General features: G+C 45.7%; 1 protein-coding gene across 1 annotated transcript; it reads right to left on the reverse strand.

Annotated features, from left to right (window-relative positions):
• Positions 1 to 4,440: 4,440 nt before the first annotated feature.
• LOC115317639 (3-oxoacyl-[acyl-carrier-protein] reductase FabG-like) lies at positions 4,441 to 18,393 on the reverse strand. The gene is made up of 3 exons (XM_029977292.2): positions 18,105 to 18,393; positions 13,031 to 13,230; positions 4,441 to 4,845 (listed from the first exon to the last, which is right to left on the reverse strand). Exons 1-3 carry the CDS (start codon positions 18,391 to 18,393, stop codon positions 4,441 to 4,443), a joined length of 894 nt encoding a protein of 297 aa, XP_029833152.2.
• Between the last annotated feature and the right edge of the window lie 1,276 nt (positions 18,394 to 19,669).

Below are 19,669 nucleotides of genomic sequence, written 5' to 3' on the forward strand. Positions count from 1 at the left end.
CGTCGAAGTGCGAAAGGATTACACACTCTCTTGTTCAACGTAAACGTTTTTTTTTTTTATTAAACTGCTTAGGGGGGGAACTGCCGTTCAGGTTTTAATACATTTCATCGACGTCCATGAAGCATTCAGTTATATTTAAAGCCAATTCACATAGCTTCAGCAATATACTAAAATATGACCTCCTCCACAAGGCACATAACAACAGTACCCCGTCGTGTGACAAACTCTTCAAATAACCTGTCACAGTATTTAAATAAAAAGAAATGGAATGAATGACGCATAGCTTCGAAGCGCGTTATTCGTATTATCTTTTATCTATTGATAACGCTACTTTTTCAAACCGAATAAAAATGTGGAACGTGCCGCTTTCATAATCGTCGTTATCTTTGTTTAAAATAATTATTGCGTAATGCAAGGCGATTTTAACTAGGTTCAAAATAACTTGAAATTGCTATATGTCGCCAAAACGAGTTCTGCACACGTACAGTCAGAGGAAATTTGACCTGCGACAACGTGAACGCTGGCGGAGTAGGCAAAATGCCGCATGGGGCGCAGCGGTCGCCACGGCGTTCTGGGAACGAGACTCGGTGGACTGGTCCACTCTGTAAAAGCGAAAGGGGGGGGGGGGGGGGGGGTGTCGGGGGGGGGGGGGGGTGTCGGCTATGACGAAGGGCCGGCTATGCGGCGCGGCATTTCGAAGCGGTTAACAAAATACGCCGACTTTTATTTTTTTAAGTATTTTTATTATTCCCTTGGCAAGGCTATCTCGGTTTGCTTCAGTTCTGGCACTCATTTCTTAGCATGAGTTTGTAAAGCCCTCGGGCATTACTATCAGCCCTTTCGCACGTAATGATTCCAACTAGATCTCAGTTTACGGTTCGCGGTTCAGTCTAACAAATATATAACTAAAAGCAAACGTATACCTTTTCCTCACATATCTGTAAAAATGTTATGCCAGATTTACAGCCCACATGTTCACTGTTTAGTTTCAGAAAAAAAAAATTAAAAAAATTGCAAACACATGAAAAGTAAGCGTCAAATTTTTGTCAAGTGCTGGCCGATGTGTTTATCACAAGATATCGCGAAGTCGGGAAGACTGCTTAAGTTTGTTAGTTTTTATTCGGGTGTTGGAAGCATGAAATATACTTTTGTCTTTGTTTTAGTCCGACTTATAAGATAAGCTGATCTTGAGGCGACTCACAGACGTTTCCGTAATGTCACAGGTGTCACTAGAAGATAGAATTTGTATATGTACCTTGTGTCGGGAAGAACAAAGTCAAAGAACTATAGCTTCTAGATTTGGATATGCACTGGACACTGTAAATCGTAAATCGCATCGTGCGAGCGTATAGCAATGAAGGGCGTGTAGCTGATGCGGCGCACAGGCGAAGACCCCGTTCGGCGACTCGTCAGAAGGACGAGCGGATTGCTAGTGCAGCTTTTGAGCAGCCAAGTATAACAGCAGCAAAAATACGAGGGCAATTGGGCCTTCAAATTTTTCTCCGAACCATCAGGCGGCGGCTTCACGACGCAGGGCTTCGGAGTCGTATTGTATGTCAAAAACCGATCCTGACTTCACGCCACAAAGGAGCAAAGACTTGCATTCGCAGAGGCCCAACGGGACTGGGATGCCAGCGGCTGGGCCTCAGTCATCTTCACACACGAGCCTACGTTCACGTCTGAATGGGACCAGCAGAAACGTGTGTGGCGCCCTACTTGCGAGCGGTGAGACCAAAAACCACAAACTGAACCTCTCTTGGCCCTTTCTCCTCTAGTTGAGTGACTAGGTGTTGTTATACAGGTATGAACCTCACTACGTGCAAAAAGTGGCAACGAGCGGTCGTTGTTCGGTCAGCGTATGGGGGGCCGTAACTGCGCAAGGACTGGGTCCACTCATGCGAATCGACGGAAGGCTGACGTCGGAGAAATACTGTGACATACTCTGTTATACCTTGCTTTCTTTCGCCTTGGATGGACAGTTCTCCAACGGCTGCTTTATCTTGCAGAAAGATAACAGTCCGATTCACACGGCTGGCCGGGTGCAGAGTCTGCTCGACGGCTTAGGTATAAGGCAGTTGACATGTCCAGTAAGGTCACCGGATCTAAATGTCATCGAGAACACACGGGTACTAAAGAAACGAAATCTTTTGACGCGGGACCTTCATCAGGCTTCTTCAGAAATCCTGTGGGAAGCAGTTGAACAAGAATGGACCAACCTCCAGTCCATCCCGAGCCTCACCAGCAACCTCTATGAGTCCATACCCAGGCACCTTCGAGAGGGGATAAGCACAGAGGGAGCGGGAGTGCGCGGTTAGTGGTGTCGGATGCCCACTTTTTTTTCTATTTGCTTACTGGAAATAACTTCTGTCTAGGTGTGATTAGGAATCTCATTATTCTTTCAAAAGATTCTAAGAAGGTCAGTAGTGTTGACGATTGGGCTAGTTGGTCATTCATATTGGCGGAAAACAAACAGCGCAAGGACAAGGACAGAGTAGAAGGCGGTAGACACACACAGCGCTGACTTACAACTGAGCTTTATTGGCACTGACAACCTGTATAAATACACAATTTGCCCGGCCCAAAAGCCAAGAAAAGAAACACAAGAGGAGGACTACACGTGTTTCTAGAGTCATCTGCAGGCGCCGTTGCTCTCCGATCTGAGTAGAAGAATACACTCCTTTTCCGTCAAGGCAAGTGACGGGGCACTAACACACTCAGAGCCCGATTGTCCATTGGCGCGGGCTTCTATAATCTCACGTGTCAATTTATCTTTTTGTTTTCTGATGACCGTGCATCGTTCAAAAACGGAGTACATCCGCAATCGCGGCAATGCACCCCAAGGTGCCCCGACACAACCTGAGACACATTATAACGATGCTCTCTTAAACGCTCATTAAGACAACGTCCTGTCTGCCCTATGTATCTCCGGCCACAGGACAGGGGAATAGAGTAGACAACACCCGCAACGCATATAACAAACTGGCTTTGGTGTTTCTTGGCGCACACCTGTCTCTCTATTACATGAGAGTTCACTCTTTTGCACATCATAGATAGCTATCTATGATGTGCAAAAGAGTGAACTCTCATGTAATAGAGAGACAGGTGTGCGCCAAGAAACACCAAAGCCAGTTTGTTACATGCGTTGCGGGTGTTGTCTACTCTATTCCCCTGTCCTGTGGCCGGAGATACATAGGGCAGACAGGACGTTGTCTTAATGAGCGTTTAAGAGAGCATCGTTATAATGTGTCTCAGGTTGTGTCGGGGCACCTTGGGGTGCATTGCCGCGATTGCGGATGTGCTCCGTTTTTTGAACGATGCACGGTCATCAGAAAACAAAAAGATAAATTGACACGTGAGATTATAGAAGCCCGCGCCATTGGACAATCGGGCTCTGAGTGTGTTAGTGCCCCGTCACTTGCCTTGACGGAAAAGGAGTGTATTTTTCTACTCAGATCGGAGAGCAACGGCGCCTGCAGATGACTCTAGAAACACGTGTAGTCCTCCTCTTGTGTTTCTTTTCTTGGCTTTTGGGCCGGGCAAATTGTGTATTTATACAGGTTGTCAGTGCCAATAAAGCTCAGTTGTAAGTCAGCGCTGTGTGTGTCTACCGCCTTCTACTCTGTCCTTGTCCTTGCGCTGTTTGTTTTCAGCTAATTCTAAGAAGGATCAATTAATTTTCGTGGTATGAGGAAATAAAGACTGCGCTGAAGACAATGTTTCTGTTCTTGCAGCCGCGAAATTCCCGAGCACACGCACACAGAGTCTTACACGGAAAAAACTATCCTTATGCAGTCGTTTTTTACCTTGGCCGTTCACAGTAATATTAGTAAAACTTCCATGCTACCATATATTGAGTGCACGCCTATAAATGAACAATTAGTCATTTTGAACTAACTTTTCATGATCGAAATGAAACAGCTGAGCATTTGGCCCCTTGGGGAACTACAGTCAAAATTTACAAAGAGAAGGCGAAAGATGAAACACACGAAAAATATTGTGCAAAAAAGAGCTAATCTGATATGATAGAAGGCCATTCTAGCGCGAGGGGCATTTTTTTTACTCGACATCCGAATGATTATTTTAAACACTGAAACTACAATCTGACGTACCAATAAGGTGATTGGTAGGAAGATGAGCCAAGTTGCGTTGATTAGTATATTTACTGCGGCGCTTACACCCATCTAATTTCGGCCGAGCCAAAGAAATATAAAAAAAAGGAATTGATATAAGCACCTTCTTTAATATGTTATATTTAAACTAAAAATAAATTAAATGCACAGAGGGAGGTTTTTGTATAAATTTATTTACTAAATGCAGAAGCTCTTGAGTGTCTTGTTACGGAATCCTACCATACCCATGAATTAATTTGTTTCAACATCATATATTTTTCAGTATTTGAGGCTATATTTTAAATGAAAAGCACTCGTTATAAACATTTACTTATGTTTGTGTGCCTCCGGCAACGTCAATAGAAGCTCCGGTCATGTAGGACGTTTTGGGGCTACACATGAAAAGAATTGTTTCCGAGATTTCGATTGGCTGCGCGATACGCTTCATGGGAATCATTGCCGCTAGCCTTTTGGTTATATCGCTGCTTGAATATTTCTGAATCATGGGAGTGTCGGTAAGGCCGGGCAGAATCACGTTCACCCGTATTCCCTTGGTCGCCAGCTCAAGGGCGACGGACTTGGTGAACGCAATGACACCACCCTTGGAGGCTGTGTAGGCACCGAGTCCTGGAAAGCCACCCTTGCCAAGTATGCTCGCAATGTTCACAATAGCTGCTCCTGTTACATTCCGTGATAACATGTGCTTCACCGCTTCTTTGGTCACCAAAAATGTACCCTGCAAAAAAAAAGCCTGCATTAAAGTTTGAGGTTATCATGCAATAACACTAGTCGATTATGACCTATTTTGATATCAAGAACCATGCATATTAGAATAAGATGTGTTTAAAATATATGTAGAGAATATAATTGAAGAACAAGAAAAATTACCATTAAATACATGCCGATACACTACAATGTAGCAGTAGTATTATTTTTATTTGAGCATTTATTACCTTGGTAGCTAACCATCTCACGACAGCAAAATACATAGTGCATTCACCTTGTTTTGGAGTCGCGCGTTAAGACTACGCGATGATATTAAAGACGATCTAAATAAATATTTGTAATTCTGTAGCATATAATAATTAACACTTAAGAACCATATCTGCCAAGTAAGAATGAACGAGCAAATTTATTAAGAAATACATGTCCTCAAGAAGAAAAAAAAGTGTTAGGACCAACCAAATATCAAGAGAGGGTTGTTCAGAACAGAAAGACATAGTGTATGCTATTTTTGATAGATGTGCGCAGGAAATTTTGCCGCGTTCGTGCTGTAATTGGAAACGCAATAGAATGCCAATAAAGAGAAACGGGATTGAACTTGGTCCCGCTTGCCCCCGATCTTCTGGAAAGTTCAAACAGCATATTCTCGTCTGCCAATGTGTGATCTGGTTCCGAACTTTCGTGAACGCACCACGTACGTGAATGCAGAGATAACGCGCCACTTCGTAGCAATCACCCCTCAGTAGGCGGCACAAGATGCGTTTGACTTTATTCTTTTAAAGTTTGCAGGCGCAAGTTCGCCCCGTTAAGCACTTATTTTTAAATCTACATTTGTCCATCTTTTTTTCCATTAGTAACAATATTTCGAGGCAGGTGAAGATCTCGACGGGCAGCGGCGCTCATGGTCATCTCGGCGTAGGCTCCACGAGCTGTCCCGGCCTCTTTAAGTCGTTCTATCATCTGTCATCGCGTGTCGTGTTCACCATGCGGCCGACGGTATCTTCGTAACACTATAGATAATTAAGTTTCAAGCAAAATATTTGAGTAAGATAATTTTTCCCTATAAACGCTTACGTCTAATTTTTATTTGAAATAATTTTTAAAATAATAGTTTGAAAAAGTGAACCAAAATAAATTGCCCCCCCCCCATAAAGAAAAACATGCTATATTTTTTTATATATTAAGAATAAAGCTTGGGGTATTTATCTTAAATTTGCGTCAATCTTTTTGTATTACATCAGTTTAAAGTAATAAAAAATACTGCTGACCTAAAAAAACTGATGCATCTTTGTTTTTAATAAAGTAATATCTGGGTATCTAAAAAACGACATTCCCAATACAGATATATCCCAACTTCTATAAAAATATCTGGTCATAGGAATTACCGCATTTGACTGGGAAATACGTGGGATTATATCTCACGACTGTGTCCCGCTTATTTCTTCAGATACTCGTTTGGTTAATAGACTTTCATTCCAAGAGTTTAAAGAGCGCACTGTTTATTTTGATACAGTCAGTGCTACTCAATTGTGTAGTTCTTTCATTCATACAAGTTGGGAGTATACGAAAGGAAATTTTTAAAAATTTTCTAGACACAAAACTTGGGACAAGCGTGGATATATGTTAAAGACCTTTCTAATACTGTCGGAATACTGTCGGCTATTGCTCGTGCTGTCTGCCCTCATGAGGAGTCAATCAAAGGAAGCGTAGAATAAATTAATATAGATCTTTAAAACAAGTCGACATTAATATAGGTAAGTCAGGGTGAACCTTGATATAACATGACGGATGTCATTCAACATAAATCTATGGCTTCATCTTGTTTGCATTCATAAATTATGCATATGTTATAGATGTTTCCGCAACCGTTCGCTTGGCGGATAATTTTGTAATATTAAATAAGTAAACTGTTGGATGAAGTCTGCTCCAGGGGCGAATAACCATGTTTCACTTTCATTACTGAAATAACCTCTTTGCATGAATATATCTACATGTCCTGAACTGAAGCGTTCTCATGATCGAGGAATGTGTTGTAATCAGTAAGATACGTATTCGGTTAATGAACTGCCGGAAACTCACAAGAGTTTCAAGTATGTTTTGGTAGACAAGACAGCAAGGTACGAACAAAACTAAAAAATGCAGGGTTTCCAATAAAAAAATAAAAAAATATCGGTCGCTACGTCATTACCGATGTATTTCTGCCTTTAACACATGTTACGGTAAGAAGCACGTGGTGTACGAAAGTAGAGCGTATTACGGCAACGCACTCAGTTAGAGATATTTCCCTGTATTATCCATTCAAGGCAAATGACAAAAATCGATTTACAGGGTCCGATCGGCAAAAGTAAACCCTTTTTTTTAGCCCTCATAAAAAAAAAAAACTAATTAAGCTTCGCAGGAAGATGAATGTTCAGTAGAATGCAACGCAAGAAATATAAGCCTGAATGAAAACGTTTGAAAGCATGACCTTACGTAGATCAAAAGATAAAATAAAATAAGGACTCATCTCTACGAGCAGATGACATCCCTGGAAAAATGGGGAATAATCACGTCTCTAAGAGTAGACGACAACCCCCCTCCCCCTTTCCAATTCGGACTTTCTTATCTTCACAGGCGAGGCTGTGTTTCACATTGACGGACAGGTCAACTCACAGAACAGCCGTCATTGAAGCGGCAGAATCCCGCAGTGGATACTCGAGAAGTCCTCTTTAAGTGCGGTAGCTTCCCGTAGCGGACAAGTCGGGGGAGTCTGAATTTTCAAGTGAACGTGTTATATAATCGACAACAAGAAAACAAAAAGGCAGGATGCATGGGCACAGAGCAAAAAGCGAGGAGCCTCTTTTCTGTTAGAGTTCGATCAGGTGGCCTAATATTTTTATATTTCTAAGCATTTTTTTTTTGTACAAGTACTTGATGTTTGCAGACTTTTTTTTTCGTTGGTGGCAAGTAATAAAAAAAGCTAAAGCAATTCTGTACATAAAAATTGAAACTAAATTGTTTTAGCTTGGTTTTAGGATTAAGAACATTAACATTTAAAGAAAAAATGAGAGGCGCTATCAAGCGGCTCCGCAGCAGAGTCAGACTTGGCTACTGCGCAACGGAGGCGCACAGCCATGCACGCGGCGGCCCCAGTGAGTCTCCCGCCGCTATGACATCACTCCTCTGGAAGGCGCAGACCGGCCAGGCGCGGGTGGAACGACAACGGTTCCGCGAGCGTCGTCAACTCTCCGGTGAACCAGCTTCAGATTTTTGCCCTTGCGCTCCGTGAACTGTCAGCGTCCTGCAATTTCGCCGCTCAAGCCGACGAAAACATGTGCGACCAGTTCTTCGCCGGCGTCAAGTGCCCGCATTTGCGTGAGAGACTGCTCCTAGAAGGGGACACGCTGACTTTCGACCGCGCAGTGGAAATTGCGCATCTTCGCGAGCAGGCTGCATGTGAGTCCGAAGCCCTAGCAGACCCTGTCCGTCGCGCAGTGGTGTACCAACTTGTTTTTGAGTGGGTGGGAAAACGAGACACCAGACTCCCCCCCCCCCCCCAGGGCCGGGGGCAGTGCCCTTGGTATTTCTTGAGCGCCTCCGGCCAGTGTTTGCCCTGCCCAGTGGCGGCTGTTTCAGGGGGGGGGGGGGGGGGGGGGGCAAAGCACGTGCCTTGCCCCCACCTGAGAACTGGGGGGGAGGGGGGGGGCAGCGCCCCCTTGACCCCCCGTTTGGTACGCCCATGCCGTCGCGTCACGTCGCAAGCTCCACGGGGACGGAAGTCAACCAGACGCAACGGTCGAGGGAGCCGTCGTTTTGACAGCTGCTCACACGGTTCGCTGTGATCGCGCCCTGCACGCACGCCAGCGTTACGAAACTCCGGCAGCGTCGTTCCCTACTCCGGCTCCAACGGTCCCGCTGCATGTGGAAAGTGCTGAACATCAACGTGCGATTCGTCTCGCTGCCCCGCACGTGGTCATACCTGCTCCGGATGCGGACGCCGCGGCCATTTCCAGCAAGTCTGTCGACGCGCCCGTCACAACCAAATGGGAAGTTCGCCTCGAGTTCATGAAGTGGTGCCGGACGAGGATGCAGCGAGCGTCTTCAGCATTCTTTCCGTCCACACCGACAAGCGTAGGGGAGTCTACGTTGACGTCCGACTGACGCCACTTACCTCGACGTCGCCGCCGCGTGTCATCACGTTCCTCATTGACACCGGCTCTGCTTGCTGTCTCCATCATCGGGGAGGAGCATTTCCGGAGCCTGTTCCAGAACAAGGTACAGCTGAGCAGCCCTTGACTTTCCCTACTGGACTTTTCACGGCAGAATATTCCGGTGTGTGGTTGCAGTGTGTCCAGACGGCGTGGCCTGCTCAAAAGAACCCGACTGCAGACCTGGTCCCATACTATGTGGTACGCAGCGAGTTGTTGGTGGTCAACGGTCTGCTTCTGCGCTCAGAATGCTTCGTCATCCCGGCCAAGCTAACGACGACATTTGTATAAGAACGCGCACGAGTCCCATCCTGGGATTGTAAAGACAAAGAGGTGCTTTCGAGAGAAGATCTGGTGGCCTGGACTAGACAAGCAAGTCGAAGGCACCATCTGCAGCTGTACAGTTTGCCAGTCTGCTGACAAGAGTGTCCAGACAGCGCCAACATCGCTCCGCCTGTGACACTGCCTGAAGGACCTTGGAGCAAGGTCGCCGTCGACATCGTAGGCCCTTCGAGCAAGCACCAGCGAACTGTCGGTTCGCCATCTCAGTTGCGGACTATTACTCAAAGTGGCCGGACGTCACCTTCTGCAGCGACATCACATCGCAGAAAGTCATGAATTTCCTGTCCACCGTTTTCGCACGAGAAGGCTACCGACAGAGATCGTCTCCGACCATGGCAGACAGTTCACACCAAGAGAGTTTGAGACGTTCCTCGAAGCAAGAGGAATAAAGCACTTGCTCTCCTCAGTCTACCACCTCCAGGTAAATGGCCTGCTGGAGAGGTTCTACAGGGTGCGAAAGTCGTATATCCAGTTGGCGCTGCTGGAACACCGTTCTCTCAAGGCAACCCTCGTCGAGTATGTAGGAATTTATCCTAGATACTCGACGGGCTACACCACACTCCGCCACCAGGTTGGCTCCTGCTGTGCTGCTCCATGGACGCCCCGTGAGAACAGCGCTTTACGTCATTGGCCTTCTGACTGCAGAGCTCGGCACCAACCCTGCTCGGGAGGTGCGTCGCCTTCGGAAGAGGGTGAAAAACCAACAAGCCAACCGTAAGGCTTATGGCGTCCGACGTTGAGCTGCCAAGGCCCCGAGCTTCCAGGTGGGTCACTATGTGAGACTGCGGAGTCAAGGTTCTGGCCCAAATCGTACCCCCACTTTCGGACCACCGCTGAGGGTCCTCAAGCTCGTTGGGCATCGGTCGTTTTATCTAGAAGGCGGACGTACATGGAATGGGTCGAAGTTATCGGCAGTGCTCAGAGAGTCATGGCCGAACCAAGACTCTGCAGAGTTCTTGGTATGACAGCACTGAGTTACCTGGCACGTCTGGGTCGACTCCCACCACGTTACCAGTGGGCACACCACTCAGTCACCGGTTGGCGCACAACCACAACTTCAGGCGCCACAGGTGGAACGAAGTTCACGGGCGCATGGCCAGGAAGGTGACTGAGAGCCCGTACTTCGACGATCTTCTAGAGAGTGACACCCACCACAAGGTATTCTGGACTATGTTTAGTGACTCTTCGTACCTTGCTGAAAGTGACTGCTTGTGTTTTTCAGACAGTGACTGCTCGTGTTTTGCAAACTGTGACTGTTTTTTTTTTGTGTACAGAGAAACTGCTTTAAAGTGAGTTAATGTGCAAGCAACAGATAAAATCATAAGGGGGGAGTGGATGTAGTGACATGAAGCGATACCCTTTGGTTACTTGGAGTTGTGACGCCTTCCGTGAGATGGCACCACCACCCAGACTCTGTACAGTATTGCACGGGAGAAGTAAAGACATTTTCTGTCTGGTCGGGACACCGTCTGGTCGTTGTCTGGAGTTCCCCCCTTCCGCGGCCGTCCGGCCCGGAACACAACAAAAATATGCAAAATTAGGAGAAAACGAGGGAAAATAAAACAGATCAGTTGTAGGATTTTGTCGAAATTTTTGTTTCGGCTGCATGTCGTCGTTTGCTTTTAACTGCCGTTCTTACCGCGTCTAATGTTTTTGTCTGCAACTTTCATTTGTGCTTTTTTGTAGTGCATACATTCATGCTGCGGGTAGATCTCAACGATCGACTCATGGTCATTTTCTGGTGCAGGGAGCGGCACAGGCCGCAAGAGGTCAGCTGACGTTTTAAGGCAGAGTTTCGGAGGCGACCTCAGGACTCCTCTACAATGCTACGCTGGGTGAGGCGCCTCACCAAGGAGAGAAACCTACAAAACAAGAAACCGACAACAGTGGTGTAACCACTTGAGACTGACACTTTAATATGCGGTTGTCCCTGCTTTTGCTGCCGACCCTCACCTCTCTATGTGGAGGGGACCACCGAGGCCTGTCGGCTATTGCGCCAATCAGGCGCCTTTTGTTACCAGGCGGACGCTGTAGGCAGAGATTCGAGGTGGTTGATTTCTAACTTTTTACTCAGGTATTTATACAATGAAATTTTTATCTCTTAATGCACATCCCTCGGTCACATCTGTGCATTTTTTTAGCTAGATACGTTCAGAAACTGATTTATGCTGTCCCTTAAAACAGCCATGGGTCCCCTTGACTCACTCTGTAGAACTGGAGGAGGACAGGCACTACTTAAGGAGTTGTTCGTGCTTACCTTAATAAAAATAAACCACATATCTCTCTTCTTTCAACCCGCATTCAAGTTGCATTTACACGAAAGTACAAATCCATTTTAATTCCAGCCTCCACTGTACGAGGATAATTTAGCTGAACCGGTGTCATCAAACATACATCATACTAATATCGCGGATTAGGAAGCAGCGAAGGGTAACTGGGATGTCATTCATGAGCAAAAATACAAATTTCAAATTCACACCGTTTATAACAAAACGTAAAAACCTTAATTGACATAGAGCTTTTTTGTTGTTGTTGAAATTTGTAGGTTTTATTACTCTGATATTCACGAGAATTCGTCCTTTTTTGTACCGACAGTAAATATTCGTTATATGTATTTGATGGCAGATTGCCGTAGATAGAGCTGGTTTCAATTCCTCGGTGTCATATATAAGGTGGTGTACGGGGACGAATTGGAAAGATTTCACATCGTTATATTCAAAAATGTTTTAATCGGGAGAATTTAGTTTTACAAACTTCGCCAAACTATTTATTTGTACAAAATGTTGGGTTTTACGGCATGAATAACACTCAATAAAGCGTCCAAGTCTACACTAAAATTGCTATATTCACGTGTCTGCGATATTTTGGGGCTTTTAGGGGTCCACCATGTTTTTCTCTGGCTGAAACAAGCCTGTCAGATGAAAGCTGGTTCATGCCACGTGGCGACCTCGCACCTAAGAAACGGCAGGAAAATAAATCCAAGACCTATTGAGCCCTCAACAAACATTACAGAATTCCTCGAAGATTAGTGGCCTTTATTTCTCGCCCTGAATGAGGCGCCAAGCCACGACTGTACACGAATCAACTGGCTTGAGTTTCTAGAGACAGAGACGAATGTGACCCGCATTTTCATACACACCTTTTCCGCGGCCACTCCCTAGACCTAACCATACAATAGCGTAAATCCTCAGTGCAAGAATTTCCCGGCCTCGTCCTCTCGAAAGTGAAACGGGCTATGGCGATCGTCGTTGATTCTGATCCTTACCCCGACAAAGCACTTGAGCTCTTGAGCCCAACACAAGTTCTTGAGTATGCATTTCTTAGAGTTACCCATGTTAAAGGTAACTTCTTGGAGTGACGTCACTAGGGTGAGCGGCACCCGGGACGGCAGCCCGCCCCGACACCCTCCTTCCCGCCCCCCTCTCATGGCCCGCCGCGACACCACTCTTAGTGGCGTGCCCAGGGCGGTCCGCCCCCTCCCCCTTTGTGACACCACCGCTTGTTGGTATTTGCATATCAAACATACGTGGTATCATACATTCACATATAATCGTGAGTGTGTATATGTGTATATTGGGAAAATAGTTTTGTAGGTTATTCCTTATAACGCTACTGAGCCCGTAAGTTATCCTGAAGTAAGGACAGCCGGAAGCCAGCTCAGTGATTTACCTTTAGGTTGGTGTTGATTACATCGTCGAATATCTCTTCACTTAGATTTACGAGCGGAGTTATACGATGCAGAATCCCAGCACTGTTGACCACAATACTGATGTTCATTTCGTATGTAGTTTCGATGCATTCGACGAGATCTTTGATTGAAGTCGAATTTCGAACATCCACGTACATGGCCGTGTGCTTCAGGTGTTTGTCTGCAAGTAAAAGTAAGTTTATTGAGCAATTAGACCTATTCATTATTAATTTGAAGAAATATAAAGAGTGTTTAAAAAGAATTCGAACAGTTTTCTTAATGATTTAAAGGTGCATTAATGTGGCCTGTGCAGGGTAGTTATGCGACCAGGGCTACATAATATAGCTGGCTAATCGTTAAAATACGTCTACCAATAAACCATTGCCACGCGCGTCACCGTGCGAGAGTGTGCGTGGGGAAGCGGATACAGTGCTTGGCTTTCGTGCGGTAGCGCCAGGTTCACTTCTCGAGAGCGGACGCTTCTCATTTTTTTTTTTTTCACTTTAACATTTTCCTGATTGTCTGATCAAATTACGAATCTTCTACGCAATGAACGTTCTACGCCGGATGATCCAGAATCCCACGAGTGTACAAGAGATGCTCTGCGTGGCTGTCCGATGTCAGTCTATCCGCAACACCGTTCCGTCAACTCCTCCTAAATAACAAAGGCGGAGTACTGAGTAAGATGGCATCATCAGAGAAGGCCGACGTTGTACACAGATTGAAAATGATTACTGCGTCAACGCACGGCTTCGCGTTTAGTTTGAGGCGAACGTTGACGCAATCGCGCCGTGTCCATCCTGTGTTCAGCGTTGACCTTCGCTGATGACGCCATCTCATTCAGTAGTACGGCTTCGTTATCTAAGAGGTGTTGGTATAGCCAACACGTCTTAGATAAAAAGTGAAAGCCGTTTACAACACCCTGTAACGCAGAATTAGAGCGCAACTCTTGAGGAGGAGGAGGGAAGGGTACTGAGGGAGGGGTCACGTGACCTCGGTGGGTCATGTGACCTCGGGGGGGGGGTAACGTGACCTCGGGGAGGGGGGGTCACGTGACCTCGGAAAGGGGGCGGTCACGTGACCTTGGGGGGTCACATGTCCCCTCCTCTCCGAGGTCACCGAAGGTACACGAGGTCCTCCCGAAGTAACCCGAGGTCCTCCCGAGGTCCTTGGAAGGGGGGGGGGGGGGGGGGGGGGGCTCGCGCTTACGCCGACGCCGACGCCGCTCAAGCCGGAAACGGGCACCTCGGAGCTGCGCTCTAAAAAAGCCGTCGTGCTGACAGTGACGATTGCATCAACGTTCGGTTCAAACTGGACTCGAACCCGAGCGCTTACGCGGCACTCGTTTCCAACCTGTGTCCAGCGTTGGCCTTCAATGGTGACGGAAAAAACGTCGGCCGTACACGGCCTTATATTTTAGACGATGTTGCCTACGCATCGAGAAACTGAGGGAGAGATCTGGAGAGCGCATGATGAAATCCTAACGCCGAGCTTTGATTCCAATTATTAATGGGAATACCTCAAGCTATCCGCTTTTATCTTCACTACACTCGTCGAATGCGTTGGAATGCGAAAGCCAAACGCCGACGCCTGCGTTTCAAGTCCTAAGATGTTCCACGCGTGGTACTGGAGGCAAGGGCAGCTAGATTTAGGTCTACCCACTAATCATTCGAATCAGTGGTCGACCGTCTGACATCCCCGCGCTCTCTCGTCTCCTTCTCGCCCTCACTCTTCCGGCGCATAGCCAGCACTCGACTCTGCTGTCACGCCGACATTCGACGCCTGCAACGCTCATTCTTCTCTTTTGTTTTTGGCACAAATTCGCCACATTAAACTTGTAGTTCCTTTGGTTATTGTCTGTTTTCCTGCCGGTCATCCATGACACTATAATATATTATTTAACTTCCTAATTTGTGAAACTAAACATAAGGCTCAAATTAGAAGCTTGCTAAGCGTCATTTAAAACAGGTAATTTATTAAATTTAAGAACATTTTATAGCACGCGGGAAGTGCTTGTGGGCGCTATAATTATCACTCGTGCAATGGGCACAAAGCTAGCAGCGCTAAAACGTGGATGATAATCTTGCCATCCGGGTTCTCGCAGCTAATTAACAAAATTTGGTTCGGAATCTGACGTGGTGTAAGGAATTTTATTACCTACTTTCCGTATAGCTTACCTACATAGATCGTATTGTTTAAAAATAAACATTTTGGAAATAGAAATCAAATACCCTGTATATTTCAAGCTTTATACCGTAATTTTTAAATATTACTTGCTCAAAATTTGTGGAAATTTTATTAGAAAGCATAAGGCTTATTTTTTTAATATACCCTTCTTCCCGTGGAACTCTGAGTACAGCGAGAGTAGAAAAATTGCTTCAAGGCTAATTTAATATAAAAATGATGACTTTTTCAAATATACGAAATGTGGGTACGCAATCCAGCTACTCCTCCACACAATAATCACACCGATTTAGGCTCTGATTAAGACATGGCATAGGTTTTAGATACCCTTGCTTTCCTGCCAGGGTTCTAGCCAGGGTTCTCAGTACATCCGAGTCCTTCCGATGAACGGAATAAGAAAAAAAAAATAACAAAAGCACAGTGATATCTTTTTATATCGGCAAATAATATTTATAAATACTCTAGGTATATCTTAGCACACACATGAAGACAGTTATGATGACGTGGCACAAGCTTTTGCAGGCTCCCCCGAAAAAAAAGTGGTCGCCTGTGTTCTCAGTCATTCCGTCACGAGTTCAATGAAGCCGCCAGTCGCCGCAGCCGTTCTTTCGTAACCCCCATCACGAAGGACGTCTCTCCGCCCTATACGAAGCATCATGCCGTTTCCTCTATGAGAACAAGTTTGTGGAGAGTGACGATCTCGCTGACGCATAATGAAATGTCTGAGAACACCGACTGCAACCTTTTTAAGGAAGGCATCCAAAAGCCTGCGCAACCTTATAGTAACTCTCTTAGTTAGGGGTGAGCGAAGAAGAAAATTTAGGTTTTACTGCGTTGATTATATTGTGATAAAGCCTGTAACGTGAAACGGAGCGTCAAATGCCTGTATGCATTTCGATGTAATAAAGATGGTCAGACTCGGGCACGTCACCGCTTGTTCTCAGCTGTGTACTGCTGATTCAACTCCTTCCTCTAACAAATCATTCTGAACACTGCGGCATATCCAGGGAACACCTCGCCTTCAGACCAGCGCATGCGCGCGATAAGAATAGAAGATTGTATCATAATATCTGTCGCTTCACAAGTGTTCCCGTTGGCATATTTGGTAAGTCTCGTGCTCAAAATCCTATGTCCAGGAGTCAATCCTTTTTTACGGACGTTTGTAATTTTGTTTTTTTTCATCTCAATACATTTACTTATTGCCACAACGCGCATGCGCATTCGCTTCGTGTAATTCATTAAATTTTTGTATGGAAGGTCGAGGAAAAAAGAAATGTTACCGCATGAAAGAAGAGAATCCGCACAGACGCGAACAAAAGTCTAACGTGTTTATTGTTTTGCAAGTCAGAGGGAAGGACGAGGTTAGCACGAATAAAAACGTTTTTAATGACCTCACGTACACGACGATCGTAAGACGCAGCTGACGGATATGCCCACCATTCCACGTGTGGACACGCAATGTAATGAGTAAATGGACGGATGTGACTGAACCGTTTGAATCGGGCGATGTCCTGCGTCACCTATATCTCTATACACCGTTTCACCTTGCGTCCGATCGCAGCGGCGGCTAGGAGTCATTCCAGCCAACGCAGTTCTGTGGACTTAGCACGTGGCTACGCTTTCCTTGCGTCAGGTCGCTTTCTCTAGAAGGTAACGTCAACTAGCAGGACCTTAGATTGGCTTCGATTGCTCATAATATCCACTGAGGCCGGACGAAAGGTGAAAAGAGGGTAATACACCTCGCTCGACGCCGCCAGAAATGACGGATCGTTGGAAGAGGTCAGTTTACTTATCGATGTTACTATTATTTTCACAATAACTTTCCATGTTATGGACGTAACAACCCAGAATAGCTTTACGGTTCACAGATCTGGCTGCGGGTGGCGAAAGATTCTACACATTTCAAGTCACGACGCGCGTACGTTCTGGAGAAAGAACTTGTTAGTGTATTCTTCTCAAAGCAGCTACTTGATTATGATCCATCCCATGTTAGTGAGGACTATTTCGCCATATAAACGGCGCAATAAAGGAAAGTTTTTGGCGAGCGGCACTGATATTCGACGAATAAAATTATTCAAAAACTCGGATACTAGAAAATTGGGAAGTCGAATAATTATATTCTGGCAATCACTATGTCATTCAAATTTTAATCTCGTATATTCTCAGACGCCTAGTCTTTATCTGTGTGGTGTCTGCATAAAGAAGTAGATAACATATGCACAGTATTTTCCGGGCAACACTCCGCTAAAGCTCATTTAGACCTAAAAAAAATTTTTTGCTTAGATTGGTCTACACATAGTGCATATAGTCCACACGCCTTGCGGACTATATGCACTGCACACCTTGAACAATGTCTGCTTTCCAAGCTGACGAAGAAGCTTGTATTATACATAAATCATGATTAACACATTTCATTCACAAAATCCGTTACGTCTCGTCATAACGAGCCATACTATTTGAACTTAAAAAAATGTATAGACTGGCGGAGTTTAACCCCCAAAATACGGTTACAACATTATGTTTACATAAAAAAATATCCTTTTAACCATTACTTGTTTTTTTCGCTCAGTTTATCGGAGCGTGAAAAAAGAAATACAGCCTTCGTATTAGTTTCAGTACCTGCATCATGCGTCATTGGCTCTCATATCCCAATTCTCCTACTCGGATATTTGTAAGTAACCTTGTGTTCTCCAGTGAGACGAACTAGGTTTGTTCATGTATATCAAACGCTTGAGGTTGCGAACGAACGAACCACTGGATGTGATTTGCTGTTTTTGATACCTTATGATTCCTGTGTGAAAAAACAAACAACTACAAAAAAAACTTTCCACACCCAAAATTCGCGTATGCAGTTAATATGGTGATACGTACTTGGAAGCATACCGACGGTTGCGTCTCCTCCGGTTTTGTTCATATCAGCAACGATTACGGTGACATTTTCCCTAGCGAGTACCATAGCAACACTCCGCCCGATGCCACTGGCCGCGCCGGTTACAAGTGCCAGTCGACCGCCCAATTCGAGTGAGGATGTTCCAGCATCGTTATTTAGCTTTCCGACATCCGCGTCGCCTTCACGACTATCAATATGACCGTTTGAGATACTTCCGGTAACTAAGCAGCCAAAGACAAGGTAGCAGGCAAGCTTCTGATTGTTTAACATGCTGCTATTTTGAAAGAAACGTGGACAAGTCTCTGGGAGTCGTTGCGGCCACGTTATATAGAGCGATGTTTTTGTTTGGTTATTTTATTTCTCATTCACACATGTGCGTAAAAGAAAACTAAAGAAACATAAATTCTCATCCAACATCCGATTTTTTGTAAATGCCAATAGAGGCTTTTACGCGACAACTATTTTTGCGGAAAATATACGAAATCTGCTTTCACGGATCAGCTGCAATACCTTAGGTGTACACACGCAATAAAAACAAATGACGATGTAGCATTTCCCTTGCGGCAACCCCCCTCAGCAAATAACATGACGCAAACACGTTGATTCAACACGTAGTCAAAGGTAGTAAGGTGGTTAGCTGAACGAGTTGGTAAACGTTGAATATGATGAAACATTGTGCACGAACAGACGAGGATAAAAGAGAAAGGAAGACAGAACAAACAAACAAAGTGGTCGCTAGTTGTTTTATACAGCAGGAGTTTAGTGCGCCAGAACACGGCCACATTGTTACCCATTGTAGATGAGCAATTTATCCAGTGCAGTATGGCTGCTAGCCTGGGGACTTTAACGTGCACGACGCAGTAGGGATACCGCCACCGCACTCCGCTACGATGCTCATTCAGTTCGAGACGGGCAGGGCTGAGGATTGATCCCGGGATCCCTGAGTTCTCCAGCGCTAGCTTTCGCACCACGTGCTCCGAGCTGGTGTGCACTTGCCCACTCTGCCACCGATCCCCCTGAACATAACATAAACAGGCGAGTAACACATGTGACTGAGCATATAATATGTGAAGAAAAGAAAGATGAAGGACTCATAACAGGGAACACCGGTACCAGTGGGAAGACAGTTCAGTCGCAAGGAACGTCACTGGAGTGGGTCGCTTTGTGAACTCGATCGGCATTGACCGGAGGAGCGCGGGCCACTGCGGTCACTGGCGAAACGGTGGCGCTGCCGTAACCCGTGAAAATAAAGCCGCTTGATCAAAGCGGGTTTCTTTTTTCTTTTTTTGAAGTAGCGCCGATTTTTGTGAAAACGCGGAAGACAGGTGCCACGAGGGGGTACTCCGCCGCCTTTCGCTTTCAAGGCCCGCACATTTCAGTGGTACGCCACAATTTGCATCCAAGGGCCGCTCGAGACACCGGCCTCGTGCACTGGCGCATTTGACGCTACTTGCAAGAAAAACGAAAACATATCCTTTGGTGGATCAATCTCCGCGCAGCGTGAAGGGATCCACGCTGCGCGGAACACACACGAGCACCAAGCGTA

This window comes from Ixodes scapularis, unplaced genomic scaffold, assembly GCF_016920785.2.
Source record: "Ixodes scapularis isolate PalLabHiFi unplaced genomic scaffold, ASM1692078v2 PGA_scaffold5__190_contigs__length_132052651, whole genome shotgun sequence".
In the NCBI taxonomy this organism is placed as follows: Eukaryota; Metazoa; Arthropoda; class Arachnida; order Ixodida; family Ixodidae; genus Ixodes; species Ixodes scapularis.